Below are 19,178 nucleotides of genomic sequence, written 5' to 3' on the forward strand. Positions count from 1 at the left end.
AAAGCCACCATAAAGGGTCCTGCATACTCCAAGACGCCAACGCCTACTCAACTAGCAGGTAAACGTGGATGGCTGAAGTACCTTCAAAGAATAACGAAAGCTGAGGGCTTCTCGCCCGATGTGACAAAACAACATGGATGATTTCCAAACATATAGCCACCGAAGTCAAAAAAATGAAGTAATGAAAATGGCAGTCATTACAGTCGCTGTCAGGATGCTCCGGGGTGTGTGCACGAAGTTCAACGTCACATAAGTGAGGCATTCCTGTCACTGCTTACTGCCGAGTCCTTCCGCTATTGCGACCTGAGCAGTGCAGTAGCTGCCGCTCTTTCTAGTCCTGCTGCGTAGGAACAAACGATTGCGACATATGCACTAATGTTCCGTCGTCCTGGCATTCATGGTGGTCCGGCTTCGTGAAAGGGCAAGGAGAACTGCAGCTGCCGCTGCTGGTATTTGTGCCTTGACGGTTCGTAACACTGTTGCTCCCACTAATATTACTGCAACTGCTGCTGCCAAGGGGGCTGTTGGCACTGGTTGTGCAGTTATTGCTGCAATTGGTATCATTGGTAGACTGTGCCGATACCTCTAAGACGACATCCTGCTGCTGGTGCTGAAGCGGCTGCTGCTCCACTTCCGGCTGCTGCCCCAGGATTTCCTCAGGCGGAGCAGGGTCAGTTCCATCTACTGTGTAGTGTACGCAACACTCTGCATCTACTCGAATTCCTAGCTGGCGCATTCTGACGCTGCCTCCACCTGAAGCCACGAGGTTTGACAGCTCGACATATCGGGTCTTGCCACCAACCACCTGCACAGCAGTCATTGGCAGCACGCCCTCCCCTCCGCCTACGCCGTCATCTGAGCTACTGGCAGAAGCGGCAGCAGTAGCCGCTTCTGGTTTTGCAAAAAGCACAGAGACACCCGGAACCCGCAGAGCCACGCGGACGCGACGAATCGACTCCGTGGTTTCGCTGACCGCTGCCACAACCGATGCAACCACGCAATCGACCTGAGACATGCCCAAACAAGCGAGAGTGACGCTACTAGGTCAGAGGAGCGCCTGACAACTGCCCACTGTTCTAGCCGCAACGACTGTCCTAACATGAGCAAGGGGAGCATACAGAGAATAGCAGAGAAAGTAGAATCAAGAATACAGCACAACATTGCGGCCTTTGCGGCCTGAACCTCTGAACGTTCACAGGGGTGTTTTTAAGCATAAAAGGAAACCTCCTATAGCAAGATTAATCCCCAATGCTCGACCCATAGTTCTCGAACCCAATTACTGCGTGGTAGGGCCCTCACCGGCATGGCCCCTGAGACCTCGGCCATCATTCTTCTTGAAAAGAGCCTTAATCCTTGAGCAGAGCGGCTCCTGATGTTACCTTTTTGCTGCTGCTGTTGCTGCTCTTGGGGCTGCTGCTGCGAAGTCACGAGTGCGTGGTGACAATTGGCTGCGAGGTGGATGGGGAGATCAACAGCAGGGAAGTCATACAAGCCTTGAGACTGCATCCGCAGACGACTGACGCAAGACGAGCAAGGCTTCAGGTGCGGAAAGAAAAAGACCGGGGCAGAGTGACGAGAGCCAGCTGGCGTCAACCAGACCTGCAAAGAAGAAAAGCGAGGGCCAGACGCCCTTACAAATGTGTCCCCTCTTCACTTGATGACTCCATTACTTTGTGTATCTCTTCTGGGCTCTCAATGGGCGTATCTCCGCCTGTCCATCTCCGTGGTTGTGCTTGCCTAGGTCTCTAAATGTGCAATTTCCGTTGGTCTGTGCTTGTGTCAGCTAACCCTTAAGGTAGCTCTAACAGCATCCCCGCTGTTAAAGCCGTAATAGCCGTGACTCTCCAGAAGGCTGAAGTGACATTCATGCACCAGTAAGTACATGGCAGCCTCAGAAGGAGGCGGCGAAGAAAGGAATGCCTGGGCGTAGAAACGCAATCCGGAAGACGCGCCAGATGAAATCTCTGAGGGCGAGAAAAATGAAGGCGCTCAAGAGCGAATGCCGCAATACACTCATACAATTCGGGCTGAAACAGTGTATAGACTGTACACATTGCTCTTCATAGCAGCTTACCGGCGATAAAACTGAATCTGTTGGATCCACCTTCAGGCCAGGCACAGCGCAATCGCATATCAGCGCCGAGACGTCGAGGGGCTTGGGCCGCAGATCCGAACCCTACACCATCAGCGGCAACCAGAGCAGATGGCTCAATAAAAGCGGGACACCTCACAAAGCAAACGACCGAAAGAGGAGGATAGCCATCAACACATACAGAATAAAAGACAAACACAAAATGCTAGCAAAACATTGAAGCAGCAGCAACAGATGGGGTTCTACAACTAAGCGTTAAACGCTGAGTAGGCGGAAAAACGCAAAAAGACAGTCTTCAGCTGCAACGAGTGCCTTACAGTCTCTTCATCAGTTGATGCCACAAATTGCTGCCACTGAGATCGCCAAACCTCCGGAACCAGTTGGTACACTCCAGCTCGGGGAAGAGACGCATGCATTCTGTAGCATTGCCAGCAGAAAAAACAGCAAGCCAGGTAAAGGCACCTAAATTTCCTCACTAAAAGCAACGTTTCCGTGCCAATAATCATACAACTGGCGCAGCCAAGTTACTAACTAGCAACAAAACCTGTTCGATACCAGGCCAGCTGAACAGTCGAGCAGCAACTGCACGCAGTTGCAAGCAGTCAAATCACGAAAACTGTGAAGAAGAAGTGTTCGTGCGGACAGCCAGACGAGAAACAGCAACAGTATTGGAGCCACTGAAGCAACAGCAGAAATGGCATACTTAGATGTTCCCTGAAGTGGCTCTCTCTTGACGGTCCAACGGCTACCAAGAACAGGGCCAAGGACTTTCTCCTCTTCTCGCATGCGATGACGCCACCGCTGCCTCTGCTGTTGCTGTTGCTGCTGTTCAGAGAAACATATCTGAGAACCACAAAAGTCAAACGCAGCGACACTTGCGACCTCCTACGCCGAACATCCACCTCATCACAACTCGCCAGGAAGCTCAGATAAAATTACGGCCACAAATTCCATACATACAAGAGCTCCTTGCCTGGGCCCTCTGCTGCTGCTTCCGGAACCGGAATGCTTCTGATATTGCCAACGCCACTGCTGCTATTCTCGCTGCCACTGAAACATGCTTACAGTGCATTCCGATGCGCTCTGTGGGACAAGCCGTGATGCCGAGAGGGCCAAAGGCTGCGGGACATCAAGCTCTTTGAGCAGTGGCCACTTGGCTCTTTCCACCGAGAGATACCGTAGCAGTGCAGCGGCGGGAACCTGCTCCACAAGCAGTGACAAATCTAATGTGAAATGAGCTTATAAACTCGAGAAACTAACACCAGAGGGAAGGAACACATGCAGCTGATTTCCCAGAAACTGCAGCACGCCTGGGTAACGAAGGCCGCAGCAGTACTACAACTCGAACGATAGCAGCAATAGCTCAGCACTATGTGGAGTAATTGCACAACTCGTTAAAAAATGTAGTGCGGGGAGGGCGGCACACCAAAAGTCTGGGGGACAATTTTTGTTTGGAGTGCTGCAGTGGCAACGGAAGCAAATTTCCGTGCGAGCAGAGGAGCTCGCCAGACACATCCAATGTCAGATTAGAGCCAGCAGCCGTAAATTCAGCAACAGCACCAGAGGAAGCCTCATGTGTTGCGATTCCGGTTCTAGATGAGTCCACTTCAAGACCAGGCGCACCGCCAATCGTGTCGCGTATTAGCCCGATCCCAGGAGAGGCCCTGCCTGTCACTGCACTTGCTCCAGTAGCAGACGCTTCCTCCTCAAGAGGCCACACGCGATTTGCTATGACTTCTTTGCGGACATCTTCATACGCAGCCCATGCAAAAGCGCTCTCTCCACAGACTCGCCGACTCTTGCATTTACCTGCTCGGGAGCCCCGCTGCTGCTGCGTCGCAGCAGCAGCGGCTAGTAGTGTCATCACGGGGCCGCTACGGGGGCCGTCCCTGGCTGCTGTGCTGCAGCTGCTAAGGTACACCGCGTGCTGCCCTAACATGTGTTGCAGAACGCGCCGAGAGACAAAAACATATTCCTCCTCTTCTTGCGTTCTTTTCAGTTGCTGGTCTGAGTGTGACTGCTGAGGCTGCTGTGTTGGGACGTCTGCTGCAGGTTCCTGGGTACGCTCGCAGGCTGCTTGAGGCTTCTGCTGTGACTGTGTCAGTGAAAAATAGCTGCTGCCTCCGGCAGCTGCTCGTGCAGTGGTGGCGGCAACTATGGAAGTGGGACCCTCAAAATCACTGACTGAAGTGGCAGCCTTCCCGCCAGAAGCAATCAGCTGCTGCTGCTTTGCAGCTGAGACAAAAAGATCCACCTCTCTGTGTTGCAGGGCTGATAGATCCGCAAGGCCCCGAAGTGCTGCCGCGCACCTGCTACAGACGGCCTGCTGCAGCAACGGCGTCTCCACTGACGCGCGGAGCCCGACAGCAGTGAAAATAGATTTGAGTACAGAGACAGGAATGAGCTTTGCCTCCCCACTCCAGACTGCAAGCGGGTCAACACCATAAGGACGCCCCACCGTGCTGCTAGTGCTGTTGCTGCTGCTGTCATTTGCCGACCAGAATGAAGGACGCTTGCCGACACCTCGCTGCCGCTTCAGATCTGAAGACAACAGGGGCCGCAGCAGCACACAGAAATGAGCGCCAGAGCGTTTACAGATATGTGACCAAGAACGGCAACAGAACAAGCACTTTTGCCCTTAGATGCAAAATGAAGCTCCAGCGTCGCATGTAGAAGCCGTCCGCAGAAGCAGCTCCAAAGCAACAAATGTACGAAGGTAAAAGATAGTAGCAAAATGTTCAGCAGCAGAACGTGCACCAGCAGCTCACGCCGGATGTAGTGAGGACAGAGAATGCTGCTGTAGTCAACGACGCCTGCTTCTTCAAGAACCTCTGGACAGACGGCAGAAGTCCACGCAGTGCTGCCTTTCCTTGTGCTCTTCTTGTGCTGTTGTTGCTGCTGCTGGTTGCCATGCTGCTGAAGAGAAGCGTCCAATTCGTCCATGTCGGGTAGGCTCTCCCCCGGTTCGTGCAGATCATGTTGCTGCTGCGGCTGTGGCGATGCAGTTGCCGCAGCTTTGGCTGCCCTTTCTGTTGCACTATGCAAATATGAATTGCTATTCGAGCTGTCTCGTGAAGGTCGGAGGTGCTGAGGTAGAAGCACTGACACGCAGGGATAGTCCGTCCCCCTAACAAATGAAGACCACCAGCTCTTGGGTACGAACGCTAGCTGCTGCAGTGACGGAAGCAACTGCCGCTTCTCTGCTGTGTCTGCGGCGGCATTATCCCCTGCTTCCGCCGCAGCAACCGCCGCATCAAATGCCTGCCGCGCCTCGAGCTGCTGCCGCTGAAGCTCTAACTGTCGCAATGCTGCAGGCAGCTGCTGCCGCAGCAAGTGTGAGATAAATGTTTGCTGTTGCAGCACGAAACTTGTTAGTAGCCGGGTGCGCTCCTCCTGCTCTCGTATGCGACTGAACAAGCGCTCGTTCTGCAACCACAGCAATGTAGTGTTAGCAGCAGCAGCCAAAAAAAGCAGCACAAACAAACAATAAGACTAGGTCGGACGCCACCACACCACCAGCTTATCGGCAAAAAGACACCACAGGCAAATCTACGAGACACGGCACAATCAAGGTGATACAGAAGACAAATTACAGCGGCATTAAAAATGTAACTAGATCTGGACAAACGAAAGGCAACCGAGCGGGAGGCAATATGCTAACAAGTGCACCAAAGCAACAAAATCACCTCTGCAACGACAAAAGACTCGAGTGCTGGGGGCAACGGAGGGTCTTCAGGTGCAGCTACAATATCTCCCCTTATGTAAGTCACGCTGTGGACGGTCCTGCTGAGCAAGTAGCTGCTGCTCTCCTGCTGCTGTTGCTGCAAGGGTGGACTGCAGGGAAATGACACAGGGGCCTGCTGCTGCTGGTGTTGCTCTAACAGGACGCCGTCGGTGCCGCAGAGGCTGCCTTCATACGCTTGTTGTTGTTGCTTTTCACTGTCTGGGCATTGTGGGAAGGCGAAAGGACTGACGCAGCTATCATTGAAGTAAACCCATGGCCAACGCTCTCCGACGGCCTCTGTTCTGCAGCCACAAAAGCGGCAGTGACAGCAGCACATTCAGTAACAGCAGCAGCAAGAACTGTGACTGTAGCTGCTTAAGAGCACCCATTCATGTTAGGGCAACTCAAATGCTTACCCAGAAGTGGCGGATCCTATGTGCTGCTGCTGTTGTTGCTGCTGCTGCAGTAGCCGCTGAAGCTGGCCTGGTTCCTGCTCGGGCTGCGGGTCGAATACATCAGCAGCATGAGTCGCAGCCACATCCCAATCGTCGTCGCTCTCGAGGTCCGCAGCGAGGCGCGCTGCAGCAGCTTCTGCTGCAGCAATTGCGGCTGCGGAACTTGGGCCCTCTGTAGTGCACATGTTGCTGCGGTTGGTGGTGCAACGCGCTCGAGACCCAGGAGCTGCGGCACCTGCTTCGTCGCTGTCAGAATTTGGAAAGAAGTGCTGCTTTCTGACAACGGCGCGGCGGCTGCGACGAATCCCGCCGTTGCTTTTGTTTGCTTCTGAGGTATCATAAAGCATTACATCCGTAGGTTTGCTGCGATCTCTGATGCCGTTAAGGCCTTCTTCGCCCAAACAGCAAAGATTAGACTCCTGCTCCCGCAGCTCCCAACCTTTAACATCGGAAATTAGGATATTTGCTGCTACAACGCAAGGTGACCCGTCCTGCCCATTCATTCCCTCCTGCTGGTGCTGCCGCTCCGTGCAGCAAGTGTCACTGCAGCCACTTTGTAGCGAAAGAGCACTTGCAGCAAGGTTCGTTGCCTCGTTACTTCCTAAGCTACTGTGTGTAGTTTGCTGCAGCAACTGCTGATGCTGTTGATGCAGTTGCTTTTGTTGAGAAGCCTCTTTGCAGTTAACAGGCATAAAGAGCACTGAGTTCTCCTTGGGATTTTCAAAGTGAACGTCCGTCTCTTGCTGCCCCTCCTGCGGCTGCTGCGGTTCTTGCCGATGGTGCTCTCGCTCATAATGCTGCTCCCAGTCTTTCTGTTCAGAAAACTGCAGTGCGTCGTGTAGTAGAGTCGCTCCACTATTCGTACTTGATTCAGCAGCTGCAAGACCAGCATCCGCTACTCCTCCCTGGCATTGCGGGGAGAAGCGACCGTACTGCGTCGTAGCTGCCGTGGGAACGGCAGCACAGCGTGATGCAGCACTCATGCATGCCTGCCTGTCTTCTGCAAGTTCTCCAGTGCTGCTTGCGCTGCTGGACTGACTCCTGTACCTAACGTCACGAATTATTGCGGTGTAGTGGCCAGATGCAGCAGATGCCCCTTGGTGCTGTAGGACGGCGAAAAGTCTGTAGCAGCTCGCCAGTGGACCTGCCTCCAGCAGAGGCGCGCTGCCGCCCAGGGGAACTGTAGCAGCAATGAGCAAAATAACAGCACGAGTAACAGTAGCAGCGAGAGTAGATCCGAAGCAACTTAAGAAATTAGCAAGGATGGCTGCAGTCTCACAAAAAATTGCGTCCCGCAAAAGGCGGCAGCGGCAAGGAAACGGAGGAAGGCGGGGAATAGAAACAGTGAGCCACATGCACAGAATGAGAAAGGCAAGCAGAAACGCAAGAACAGCAAAACCATGCTTGGGAACCACATACAGAGATACAGAAGAGGACAAATCACACGGTGCCAAAAAACTCGGGAACAGCACCTACAAGAAACTTTGCATTTGTCCGCAAGCCCAGCTCTTAGCTCCATCACCAGAGGCACCTCCAGGGCCTCGTGCAGCTTTCGCCGAGCTACTTCTCCAGTCTGCTTTCGAACGTCGATGCTGTACCGCAGCACCACTATCTGAAGCACAACGCCCATGGCACCCATCAGTTGCCTCTACCTCTTGCACCTGCCCATGTTGTTCTCTTGCAACCATCTTGGCTGCTGCTTTTGTGGCTTCTTGTGGTATTGTTCGAGCTGCAAAAGCAGCGACCATGCAAACGCTACTTCTGTTCCAATAAATTGCTGCTGTCTCTATTGTCCCCACTCCCTACGACAATTCCCGCGTCTGGATGCCTCCATGTCTATTCCTGCAGCTGTCGTGTTGCTGCCGCCCGATATTCTTCTAAGCCTATCCTTCCGTTGGTCCGTTAACAACCCCTATTCAGTCTCTATGGCTTCCTCTGCCTCTAGATGCAATGACTGTACCTGGAGGTAAGGGGGCAGCAGGGACAGCTGCAGTCGCTTGCGGGCCTCCCTCTTGTCGCCGCACTGTGGGCAAAAATACTTCGCATCCCCTCGTAGCTGTTCTGTTCGTTGAAACTGACGAGCCAGGTCCTCACCAAGCCGCCAGCTGCTGCGCTCAACTTGTGCTGTTGCTGCACCGGCTGCTGGTGCTGATGCTGGCGCGGCACCAGCTGCCGCTGCCCCTGCTGGAGGTGGCAGGGCAGATAATAAACCCATGGGAGCGCCAGTTACACTACACATGTCACCGACTACTCCTCCTGCTGCCTGAAGCAGCAGTAACTGCTGCTGTTGCTGCGGAGTAGTCGTACCCTTCGCTGCTCCATTTCTTTCCCTTTTGGCTCCTGCGCGTCGGTCAGCAAGCCCCTGCTGCTGTAGCTGTTGCTGCAATTGCCTCATGTGCACTTGCTGCTGGACATCGGGTGCATCGCTGCCTCCACCAACGGCAGTGGCGACGCCTGCAGCGCCACCTGGCGCTACGGTTACTGTTGAAGGTGAAGCCTGCTGTTGCGCCTTGTCCTCCTTTAAGCTTTTTTTCTCGTTTTTGTGGCTGCAGCTGAGCTGATAGAAAGTCTCCTCCCGCAGCCCAGTGTATCCGCAACTGCGGCAGCATACTGCCTGTAGGTGAGCACCTCTGAAAAGAGAAGGCAAAAAGTTCCAGGGGCTGCTCAGGCCCCCCAACTCAACCTCTAGCATCTCTAACAAACGATGCTGCAGCTCGTTTGCATCCTCCTGCAACGAACGCAGCACAAAATGCCATGTCGCGGTACAATAATTGCGATGGCAGCATCTGAAACATCCCGAAAACAGTTGCTGCCCCAACTGGCCTGCAACAGCAAACCCAGCATCAGCAGACGAAACATGCAAGCGGCACCACCAAAGACAGTAGCGCCAAGAACTGGCGTACGCTCTCAACCTTAAATGATGAAGCCAAAAACAGCGACACCAGCAGCAGCCTACCTGACAGGAGACGTCCTCTGCAAGCAGCTCTGCTAGAGAGTCAGGCCTGAGAGCAGCCTGTACACCGCATTGCAGCAATGCGAATATTCGTTGCAGCTCCGAGACGAGGGCATACCTGGTGCTGCACAGCCACTTGCATGCAGCAGCAGCAGTTGCCTCGTCTAAGGCCCAAGGTGGAGCGTCAGTTATAGCACCTGCAGGGTGCGGGCTCGCTGTCTTGTTGCTGCTACTACCACTGCAGCTCTGACTTCCCATTGTTGCTTGCCCATCTTGATCACGAGGTGACGATTCACCTGAGAGGTCCACTACTGTGCCTGAAATTGCTGCTTCCGTGGCTACGGCAGCTGCAGATGATGCTGCCCCTGTTGCTGTTGCTGGTGCTGCTAATGACGTCTTGAAAAAGAGGTTGTTGACCTCCTCGGTTTCCCCAGGGATGGATGAGATACGCTCGTCTACTCTGGCCACCTGCTGCTGCTGCTGCGCCTGTTGCTGGTTTAGTGCCTCTGCTTCGTTTGTCTGGTGCACGACACTGTGTTGCTGTTGCCGCAACTGTCGCTGTTGCTGTTGCTGCTGGTGCTGCTCTTTCTGCTGCTGGTCAGCATCCTCGTCCACACAGATGACACCTTCAGCATGCACGATGCCTTTCTCTCGCTGCTGCTGCTCTGCATATCGCAGCTGCTGTAGAGTGGGCAGCAGCAGCAGAGCCTGTCTGAAATGCACATTCATGTACAAAGCTTGTAGAAATACATTCATATAACATGTGGCACCCAAATTCTCTAATCCTACATAGCGTCCAGTCCGCAATAGGCAGCTCTGTAGGCAGTCGTCTTGTTGCTGCTGTGCCGGCGATGGTAAAAAGCCAGCTCTGTTGCTGCTGCTGCTGCTGCCATCTTGGAGATGCTGCTGCTGTTGCTTGCAGCAGGCTGAGAACCAGCGCACGTTGTTTGCGAGCTGGTTGTCTGTGTGCTGGGTCTCCTTAAGTTTACGCGTGTCTTTGCTGCTATTGCTGGTCTTGCTGCTACTGCTGGCGCCCTTGCCCCAAAGGCCGCTCTTGAACTCCCCCATTCCGTAGACGGATAGCGGATGGCTCTCTAAGTGGACGTCTCTCGGAACGGTGAACCCGACACGTAAATTGTAAGCAAACAATACGTCGCTAAACCAACAGTGCTGCTGCTGGTGCTGCTGTCGTTGCTGTTGCTGCTGCTGGCAGTGCTGCTCAGAAGGACGCCACTGACGGCGACCTGGGCGGTTTGTTGGCGCTACTGTCGGTGGTGCAGGTACTGTTCCTGCAGGCAATGCTGCACTTGGCCGCTCCAGACTCTGCATGCAATTAAGTGCCGAAGCTATATCGCCCCCCATAGCTACTGCTGTTGTCTGTGGTGCTGTTGGCGCTCCCATCGCTGCAGGAGTATCCACTGATCCAGTCACTGTAACAGCCACCTCTGACGCATTATCTACGACTTCCCCGTCAATTTTCATTTCCCCTCCAGGATCAAGCAACCCTCCAGGCGGTTCTACTACTGGGTCCACTGTTTCCTCCGCAACAAACGCACTGCGTACTGCTGCGCCAATATATGGACGCTCGCCTTCTGCTGGGCATCTAGAGAAGGGGTTAAATTCGGGTTGTGGGCAAGCACCGGTGGCTGTTGCTGTTGCTGCTGTTGTTTCTGCCGTTGCTGCCATCTTCCCCACTCCTGCTGCTTTACTGTGTTGATCTTGAGCATTTCGTCTGACTGGTATGTTGCTTTCTGGGAGAGCAACAGCAGGCGCAGCTGCTGCCGCTGGTACTACTGAAAACTGTGGTGATGTTTCCATTTTGTAAGCTGCTCTAGCCGTACCCTGTGCTTCTTGATGGTGCGGAGAGCGCTTTTATCAACTATTTCTGGTGCAGCACATGCAGCAGAAACAGCCGAAGTAGGAGCGACACGAAGCCTCATCAATACTTGACTTCGCAACAGGCTTGTGGCTGTACTTCGCTAAGTCAACCTCCTGCGTCGGTGAAAGCACCCACTTCTGTTTGTGCTGATACTTTTGTTCTGCGTGACACTCCTATAGTTTGGAGCATCTACAGACTGGAGCGTCGCTGCTTTCTTCCAGCTGCTGCTGCTGTTGACGTTGGGAATCTCGAGAGAAGGAGCAGCTGCTCAAGGAGATGCTGTGATAGTCCCTGATTCCTGCTGAGGCGCGTAAGCTAATCCATTGTTGACCGATTTCGCCATGCTGAACATGCAGCTGTTGTTGTTACTACTGTTGCCGTCACTGCTGTTGCCGCTGCTGCGTTGTACGTTCGGGTTGGGCATCGGCGTCATGCTGTCAACTAGCTCTGGACCCCAGCAGCCGCTCTCACTGGTGTGTCTCCATCACAGCTACACTCGCGTGCACGATCACTGCTGATGCTGACATCACCTCTGCTGTTGTTGATAGTATTTTCGTCGCTCCTGCTGTTGTCGTGGGGCAGTAACCAGATGCATGAGCAGGCGCAAAGCGTTACTTGCTGGCCTGTGTCTCTCGCACCACTACCTGCCAAGCCGTCCAATCCTTTCCCAGAGCTGCAGCAACCACAGCATTGGCTGTGTGCATCTACTCTTGGTAAGCTCCACCCCGTTGACAGCTGATAACCCTGCAGCAACAGCAGCAGCAGCTGCTGCTGTTACAGCTCGCTGCAGCAGCACCACCCGCTCCCAGACCCGTAGTTCAGCTCAGAAGATTGTATTATAAAAAAATACTGCTGCTGCTATTGTGGAACAGCAGCAGCAGCAGCAGCTGCAGCCACAGTATCGAGGGCCTCTTCCTGCATGTATCGGTTATGTCTGGCTTGTTCGACAGCAGCGGTAGCGGCTGATTAGCGACTTTTAGTGATAATTTGGGTTGATTTTTACAGAAATATAGGGGGCGCTGCAGTGGTTAAGGGGGTGAAGGGAGTGGCCCTAGCACCGCAGGTCCTCAAGGAAGTGGCGGCGCGGTAGGGAGGTACGTCTTTGCTGCTTTTCCGCCCATCTCATGATAAAGTAATACATGAGGGATATATTACTGCTATTGTTTTAGACACAAGTGCATCCTCAGACAGACGATGAGTATAGTAGTCCAGCGAGAAGGAACATACATCATGTCTTCCAAGAGGGCTCGTGTTTCTGAGGGGTCCCAAAGGCGTGTCAGAGGCATTACGGCCTCGCAGGCTAGCCTTTCTGGTAAATATAACATTGAGCTTTTACCTCTTCAAAGTTCATATATATACCTGCGTAGGAGAGGCATATCTCTTCCCTCCCACCGCCCACGGCAGGAGTTCATACATTCGTAGCACAAGCTAAATCTTGGAAACATGAAGTGCCGGGCTTCGCCAGAAGTGGCAGCCATAAAGGCTGTACAAGCTGCAGTATGCCAAAAGCGCCTCTGAAGGAAGGGAACCCCTAAAAGGGTGTGGAGTTTCTTGCCTTTTCGTGGACTACTGTGCTCGCAGTCCTCGTAGTCTGTATAGGGATACACTGGCTTCTAAAACAGCAATAGTATCAGTAGCAACTTGGAATGAAACGAATGTAAACAGCGGTGATCTAATCCGCAACTGGGTATGTACGCAACGAGCTGCGGCACCTCTGCAATCCAGCCAGAACAGCGGATCGCCCTCAAGTGAAGAGAAGAAGCCCTAAAAGCAGGTGAGAATCATGAAAATTTACCTTTTGTTTCAGCGCAGTCGCAAGGAGCCCCTCACTGAGGCAGCAGCAGCAGCTGCTGCTGCTGCTGGCTCATGCGGATGCGCTATGGACAGAGGAGCTAAGGCAGTGAGTGCTGGTGCTGTTGATTTTGTGTCCTCTGCAGCCGCTTTGGCAGCAAGAGCAGCGGCAAGAGTATCGAGCTTGTCTATTAAACTCTCGTTGTCCGTCTCAGCCATTATGCACCGCCGAGTTGCAGCTTCAAGTTCGGCTGCTGCGTTGCGCAGCTGATTCTGCTGTTGCTGCAGCTCGGTCTGCAGCACCAGCAGCGGCAACGGCAAGTCATATGCTCAGCTTTACCAGACCTTGTTTTGTTGCCGCGCAGCATGTCGAAATGCTGCCGTTGCTGATGGTGCTGCTGCTAGCGGGTCCGTTGCTAGCTAACCTGCAAGGCTGCATTCTCAGCTTTTAGTGCTTCTTGACGCTGCTGCCCCTCGGCTTGCGTTAGTGTCAACTGCAGCAAGGCGCCACACGGAGCAATTGCTGCTGCAACTGGTGCTGCTACTGATTGTGAAGCACGTCGTGGGGCTATATTCACAACTGCGGCTCTAACGCAGCGGGCGCGCACGAGGCCTTACGTGCGCGACGAGCTCCTCCGTTTGCTGCTGTCGTTGTTGCTGTTGTTTCTGCTGCTGCTGCTGCTGTTGCTGCTGTGCTCGCAACTAGCAACGCAACAGCACAATGAACGGAAGCCTGTAGACGCTCACAGCTTGGCAGCAACAGCAACAAAAACAACAACAACGCCAACGGGGCCTACTTGTGCAGCTACTTCCTCTGCCGCCTCCACGCGTCGCTGCAGTTGCCACTGCTGCTGCTCGCTCTGCTTCAGCAGCTGCTGTAGCAGTTCGATGGACTCTTCAGCCTTTCGTTTGTCAGCCTCTAGAGCGGACACAGCCTAAGCAGCAGCACAACAACAAGGCTAGCATCAGATGCAGCAACTTCAGTGACGGCAGCATGAGTAGCAGCAGCCGCACAACAGGCACACCTGGGCTTTTGCCTCCAGAATCCCAATATGCTCTTGCTGCACCCGCGTGTGAGCCTGGGACTCAGCAGCATTAGGGGCAATTACAACATTCACGTTAGTAAAATCCAACGGAGCAAGAACAGTGGGAGGTAGAGCAGCTCTGCAGTGAGTAGCCGAGCTCAGCATAGTAGCTCCAACGGCAGCACGCTTCTTACAGTTACTCACCTCGGCGCTCCTGGATCTTTCAAGCTCGGCTGTAAGAAGTTGGTGCTGCAGGTCTACCACCTGCGCAGCGGTGGGGACAGCACACAACGGCAGCATGCGTACATGACAACTGGGGACGGACAGAGAGATCTTGTCGTCAGCAAATCCATATTCAAAGCATGTGAAGCGTAAACGTTACACCCTCAACGGACTGTCTTGCGGTGTTCTGCCAGCGTCATCGCCTGTGCCTCGAGCTGCGAACGAAGATGCTGCTCCATTTGCTGCTGTTTTTGCTGCTGTAGCTTCAGCTGTTGAAGCTCCTGCTGCAGCTGTTGCTGCTGTTGTTGCCTTAAAGGAGATGCTGGGCATGCGTCGCTTCTGCGTTGCTTCTCTTGCTCCAATCGCAGTGCTACTTCTGAAGTAAATGCCACAATCATGAACGCAGTAGTACTAATTGCGCTGGCCATTGCTGCTCCTACAGCAACCAATGATGCTAAGCCAGCTCTTGAAGTCCAGACAAACCTGAAAGTTGTAGCTTGCGCCTCGTCGCCTGCAAGCAACGTGGCAACCGCAACAGCACAATCAATTTCGATTCCGACAAAGCAAAAACAGAGGCAGCAGTGGCAGCAGAGATAGAAGTAGCAATCGTAAGAGTGCCGGCACATGCGCAAGAGGAACAGCAACGTGAGCTGCGCAGTAAGTGTTGCACAACAACTCACTGCAAGCTCCTCTTGCAACGTAGCAAACTCCTCGAGTGCCTGTGCATCTCCAATGCAGTGGCAGCGGCACATAACCAACGCACGCATTCATATGTGTCCTTTTCCCCCTTGTGGAACCCCTAGGCATCGAAACATGAAGCTGCGTCATTCCGAGATGCTTCAGAGCGGTGGAAGTGGCATTGAAAAAATGCAAATTCTGAGCCTTCAGTCTTTATGTTCCCAAGTCCTATTTGTGAAGTCTCAGGAATTGAAACGTACTGGCGTGCCAAAATTCGAGGATGGCTTTGGTACACTGCTGAAGCAGCAACACGAACAAAAGCTGCGTTTTAGCAGATCAACAGGAACAGCACGCCAGCAACAGCAACAAGGCAGAAGCAGCAGCCGCAGCAAGTGGCTTTGCTTTAACATCTAGAGTTGCGTGCAAAAGACATGCTAAGGCCTGATATTGCACGAGACGTACGGAGTGACTGCAGCAGCAGGCTCTGCTGGGTTGGTAGCAGCACCAGAACCAGCAACGGCAGCAGCATGCTCGTGCTGCACAACAAATCGCACGGAAGAGATAAAAATCGGCCTTCACTCGCAGCATTATAACCACAGTAAGGAGGAAAAGCGCAGGCAGTGTGCAGCGGCAATTAGACTTACACAAGTAGCCCAGCTCGGCTGCTGCTGCTGCTGCTGCTGCATATTTTGTTGTTGCAGCTGCTCCTCATGCCGTTTCTGCTGCTGCAAAAGCAAGGCAGCGTGCCGCTGCGCGGTCTTGCTGGCTGCTTGAAGTCCGAGAAGCGCTTCCCGCATTTCATTGTTGCGTTTGCGTTCAGCCTCAAGCTGCTGCTGGAGGTGCCGTATCTCCTGCTGCTGCTGCATCCTCTGTTCCTGCTTTGCAGCCTGCAGCAGCAAAGCTATGGAGGGGGTTAAGCTTGGCATGCTGTGTCCGTTTATTCCTAAAAGCTATTTCTGCTGCTGCAACAAACCTGGATCTTCTCCATGCAATTCTTCTGCCGCAGCACTTCCTGTTCCTTTTCCGCTGCTGTCGCCCTGAAGCGGCAGCAATAGATGCAGCAGCAGCAGACGAAGACGAAGCAAATACACTTTCGCAAGTGGACCATGGAACAGTGCGATAACATCAATGTATTAGCAAGATAAGACATTGCCACAAACGCAGCGACCATGAGAATGGCGTAGACAGGAGATCCCTGCGGCTGTAAAAGCTGTACAGGACGGAGGGTAAGCAAAGCTGTTTACGGAAGATGAAGGACGGAGAAAGACACATCAACGGATAACCAAATGGTCCTAGATCGTTTACTCACTTTTCTTTCGCATGCTGAAGGCCGCTCTCAAAATTCATTACCCTTGATATCCACTGCTTCAACTCTGCAGCAACTTCCTCCTTTTCAGCCTGCAGCAGCATCAACAGCAGTGGCAGCGGCTAACAGTAAGTTTAGCAGCAGCACAGACAGCTCATGGTGTGAAAAGGCGCACCACCACTTGTGAATGGAAGCGTGAAATAGCAGCAATAGCAGCAGCTTTTGCTTCTTTTGCTGCCCCCAACACCACGACTGTGCCCCTGGGTTTTCTGCTGCTGCTCCGATTGCTAAATTTGATTGTCTTTGCAGTGAACTCCCTCTCATGCCGTTGGCAAAGGATTTGCTGGTTTGTAGTCCGTACTATTGCAGCCGCTACTGTTGCTGTACCTGCGCCGCTCTTAGCTGTTTCTGGAGGGAGTTGCAACGTTGCAGCAGCAGCCGGCGTTCTGTTGTGGCGTCGCCTCGAGTGTTCCTTAGCAGCAGCAACCTCCTGTTGCAGGCTTTGCTACTGCTTGCGGCAGTAGTAGGGCGGGCTGAAGACCTGCTGCTGTTCCTGTTTTTCAGGCTAGCAGAACGCAACGCCTGCAGCGGCATTAGGAAACATAGTTTGGATGAGAAAAAACGTCAAAACCACGCCAGCAAGTAGATAACAGAGGGAGAATAGCCTACACGAACAATGGAAACACAGACTGACGGGAGCATGCATGCTGCAGCACCTGATGGCTAGCGTTTAGCGCATCAAAATCCTCCTGAAGCTCTCTCAGTTCTTTCTCTTTTGAAAGCAGCGAAAGGCGCAGTTCCGTTTTCTCTGCGTTATCCTCTCGTTTCTGCAGCTCATGCATCTCCTCTATTTCCTTTTCGTGGTTCTGTTGCTGTCGAGGCAGCTGCTGCTGCAGCAGCTGGCGCCCATCCCGCAGCTGCTCCAACAGCTCTGAGGCTCCTGCGGCATCTCCTGCAGCAGCCCCGCGACCAGACAGAACCAGCAAGAATGTGAAGACCAGTGACCGTGCTACGACAGGGCAATTTATTACGGCAAAGACTGGATAAGTGGCAGCAACAGAAATGAAGCAGCAGAAGCGCAACTGCAACGATGGCTGCATAAGTAGGGAAACACAAAACAATAGCCCCAGCTACACTAATGCAAACCGTGGTTACAGCAAAGCCAGGGAAGCAGGAAGAAATAATGCAGCAGGAGCCCTACGCAGTTTCCCTTCTCCCTCGAGTGTGAGTAAACTGAAGCACGCCAGCGTATGCATGCACAAACAGTCGTCTTTATGATATGCAGCAGCATGCAGCAGCTGCCGGACTAACAGCGAACACGGCACAGTTGAGGTTCGCGTCGGCCAAAGAGGGCCGTGAGGTGTTGGAATTCGAGGCACCGGCTGCGGCTAAGGCAGTTGCAGCGCTTGTGGCCGGAAAAGTCAAGCTGCGGCACGCAGCTCCCCAAGTAACGATAAGCAACCAGCAGCGGCGGCTAGCGCACCAATTGTAAACAGAATGGTCGGCTAACGACGGCAACATGAACAGTAGAAACAGTCACAATAACTCCAGACGTTCCAACACTAAGAGCAGTTGACAGAACAGCAACGGTGGAAACGCAAGCAGAAAATTACGTGAAACTAAAGACAATAGCGACCTGCCTGTGGCAGTCTGTGGCGTTTGCTGCTTCTGGCGCAATTTGCCGCTTCCTATTTTCCAGCAACAGCGCTCTGCATGACCGCAGCTCTTCCTGCAGCTGCTGCTGATGTCGTTGCTGCTGCCGTAGCTGTCGGTGTACTGCCTCTGCTTCCCTTTTGTACTTTTCTGCTTCTGCTGCCTCCCGCTGCTGGCCAGCAGCGGCAGCAGCGGCAGCGACGGTTTCTTCACGCAGCCGTTGCTGCAGCTCTCTGTACCTGAGGTGTACATCCAGCGGAAGAAACGGGAACAGTCAATATGTGCGGCTAACGAGGAAACGAACCTTGCTGTTGGCTATAGGACCAGCACAAGAGCAGCTGGTGCCGAAGTTTCGCGGTGCAGTTACCATTAGCAACAGGCAGTGCAGCAGCAGGAATGCAATGGCAGCAGAGGCATCTGCCGGGTGTGTGTGCACCTGATGATGAGAGCCCTGAAGTGTCCAACAGATTTGACTAGGTCAGAGAGCAGCCGGGAGGCGAGCTGGCAGCTTTTGGCGTCCAGATTGTCCTTGTATCCCAGAGAGTGCAGCTGCTGCTTCAACTTGTGCAACCGGCACTTCTGTTCCTCCGTTGCTACCTCTTGTTCCTCCTGCTGCTGTTCGGTCTGCTCAATGTGCCGCTGCTGCTGCTGTTGCTGCTGCTTTGGGTACTCTTGCTGCCGACGCGCTGCAGCGACAGTATGCGAATTGACTCCTGAAGAAGTAAGGGGAGTATTTTTCTGTCGTTGCTGCTGCTGTTTCTCCCTGTGCTGCAGTTCATGCTTCTGAGGTTCTAGCCGTAGCAACTGGCGTTGCTGCTGCTCGCACAGCAGTGGGTTCGATGGAAGCCACGGAGCATTTAAAGACTGCATCGCTGCAGCATGCCTCGAACCACCAGCTAGAGCTGCGATCTCTGTTGCTTTTGCAGCTGTCGCGGGGGAAAGATTGTGCAGATTATTGCCCCGCGCTGCAGCAGAGCCAGCAGTAGCAGGCCAATGGAGGCTGACAGGGCCCTCCCTAATGCGCCGCACGGAAAAACCGGATACTGGGTTTAAAAGTCTGGGAAGCGAATGCGCAGACCCCCCATTTGATGCGCTTCTTGCGCTGCTGCTGCTGCTGTTGCTGTTGCTGCTGCCATCATGACTGTTGCTGCTGCTTCTGCTGCGACTAGTGGGAGCCGATGCCTCTTGTTGTGTCGGAGGCAAACAGGTGTGGCCGTCACTGTCCCCACTGTGGGTGAGACTCCTGCTGGCAGCTTTGTTGAAGCTATCATGCTGCCAGGCACATTCCTTGGTGGGAAATTCGCCATGCTTTGGCTGCCCCATGCTATGTTCTTTCTGATGGCCATGCGGCATGAGCTACGAACTTCGAGTGTACTGCGGTTCTTTGGGGGCGCCGTCCC

The 19,178-nt window shown here is 53.6% G+C and overlaps 2 protein-coding genes across 2 annotated transcripts; both read right to left on the minus strand.

The window, feature by feature from the left end:
• Nucleotides 1-331: 331 nt before the first annotated feature.
• Nucleotides 332-11,042, minus strand: ENH_00034160 (ubiquitin carboxyl-terminal hydrolase, putative; the record flags this gene model as incomplete). Its single annotated transcript, XM_013584959.1, has 14 exons — nucleotides 332-1,006; nucleotides 1,300-1,599; nucleotides 1,789-1,920; nucleotides 2,075-2,176; nucleotides 2,410-2,509; nucleotides 2,796-2,935; nucleotides 3,158-3,292; nucleotides 3,519-4,633; nucleotides 4,861-5,518; nucleotides 5,779-6,118; nucleotides 6,233-7,451; nucleotides 7,748-7,883; nucleotides 8,232-8,999; nucleotides 9,228-11,042. 14 exons carry the CDS (start codon nucleotides 11,040-11,042, stop codon nucleotides 332-334), a joined length of 7,635 nt encoding a protein of 2,544 aa, XP_013440413.1.
• Nucleotides 11,043-12,906: 1,864 nt separating this feature from the next.
• ENH_00034170 (hypothetical protein, conserved) lies at nucleotides 12,907-19,101 on the minus strand (the record flags this gene model as incomplete). Its single annotated transcript, XM_013584960.1, has 16 exons — nucleotides 12,907-13,188; nucleotides 13,320-13,388; nucleotides 13,513-13,584; nucleotides 13,692-13,829; nucleotides 14,124-14,183; nucleotides 14,315-14,514; nucleotides 14,582-14,652; nucleotides 15,282-15,355; nucleotides 15,464-15,706; nucleotides 15,793-15,856; nucleotides 16,129-16,217; nucleotides 16,513-16,707; nucleotides 16,842-17,219; nucleotides 17,609-17,687; nucleotides 17,829-18,017; nucleotides 18,215-19,101. The coding sequence occupies 16 exons, from the start codon at nucleotides 19,099-19,101 to the stop codon at nucleotides 12,907-12,909; spliced, it is 3,090 nt and encodes a 1,029-aa protein (XP_013440414.1).
• Nucleotides 19,102-19,178: the final 77 nt, after the last annotated feature.

Source organism: Eimeria necatrix, genomic scaffold (genome assembly GCF_000499385.1).
Source record: "Eimeria necatrix Houghton genomic scaffold, Enh_scaff24, whole genome shotgun sequence".
Taxonomy (NCBI): domain Eukaryota; phylum Apicomplexa; class Conoidasida; order Eucoccidiorida; family Eimeriidae; genus Eimeria; species Eimeria necatrix.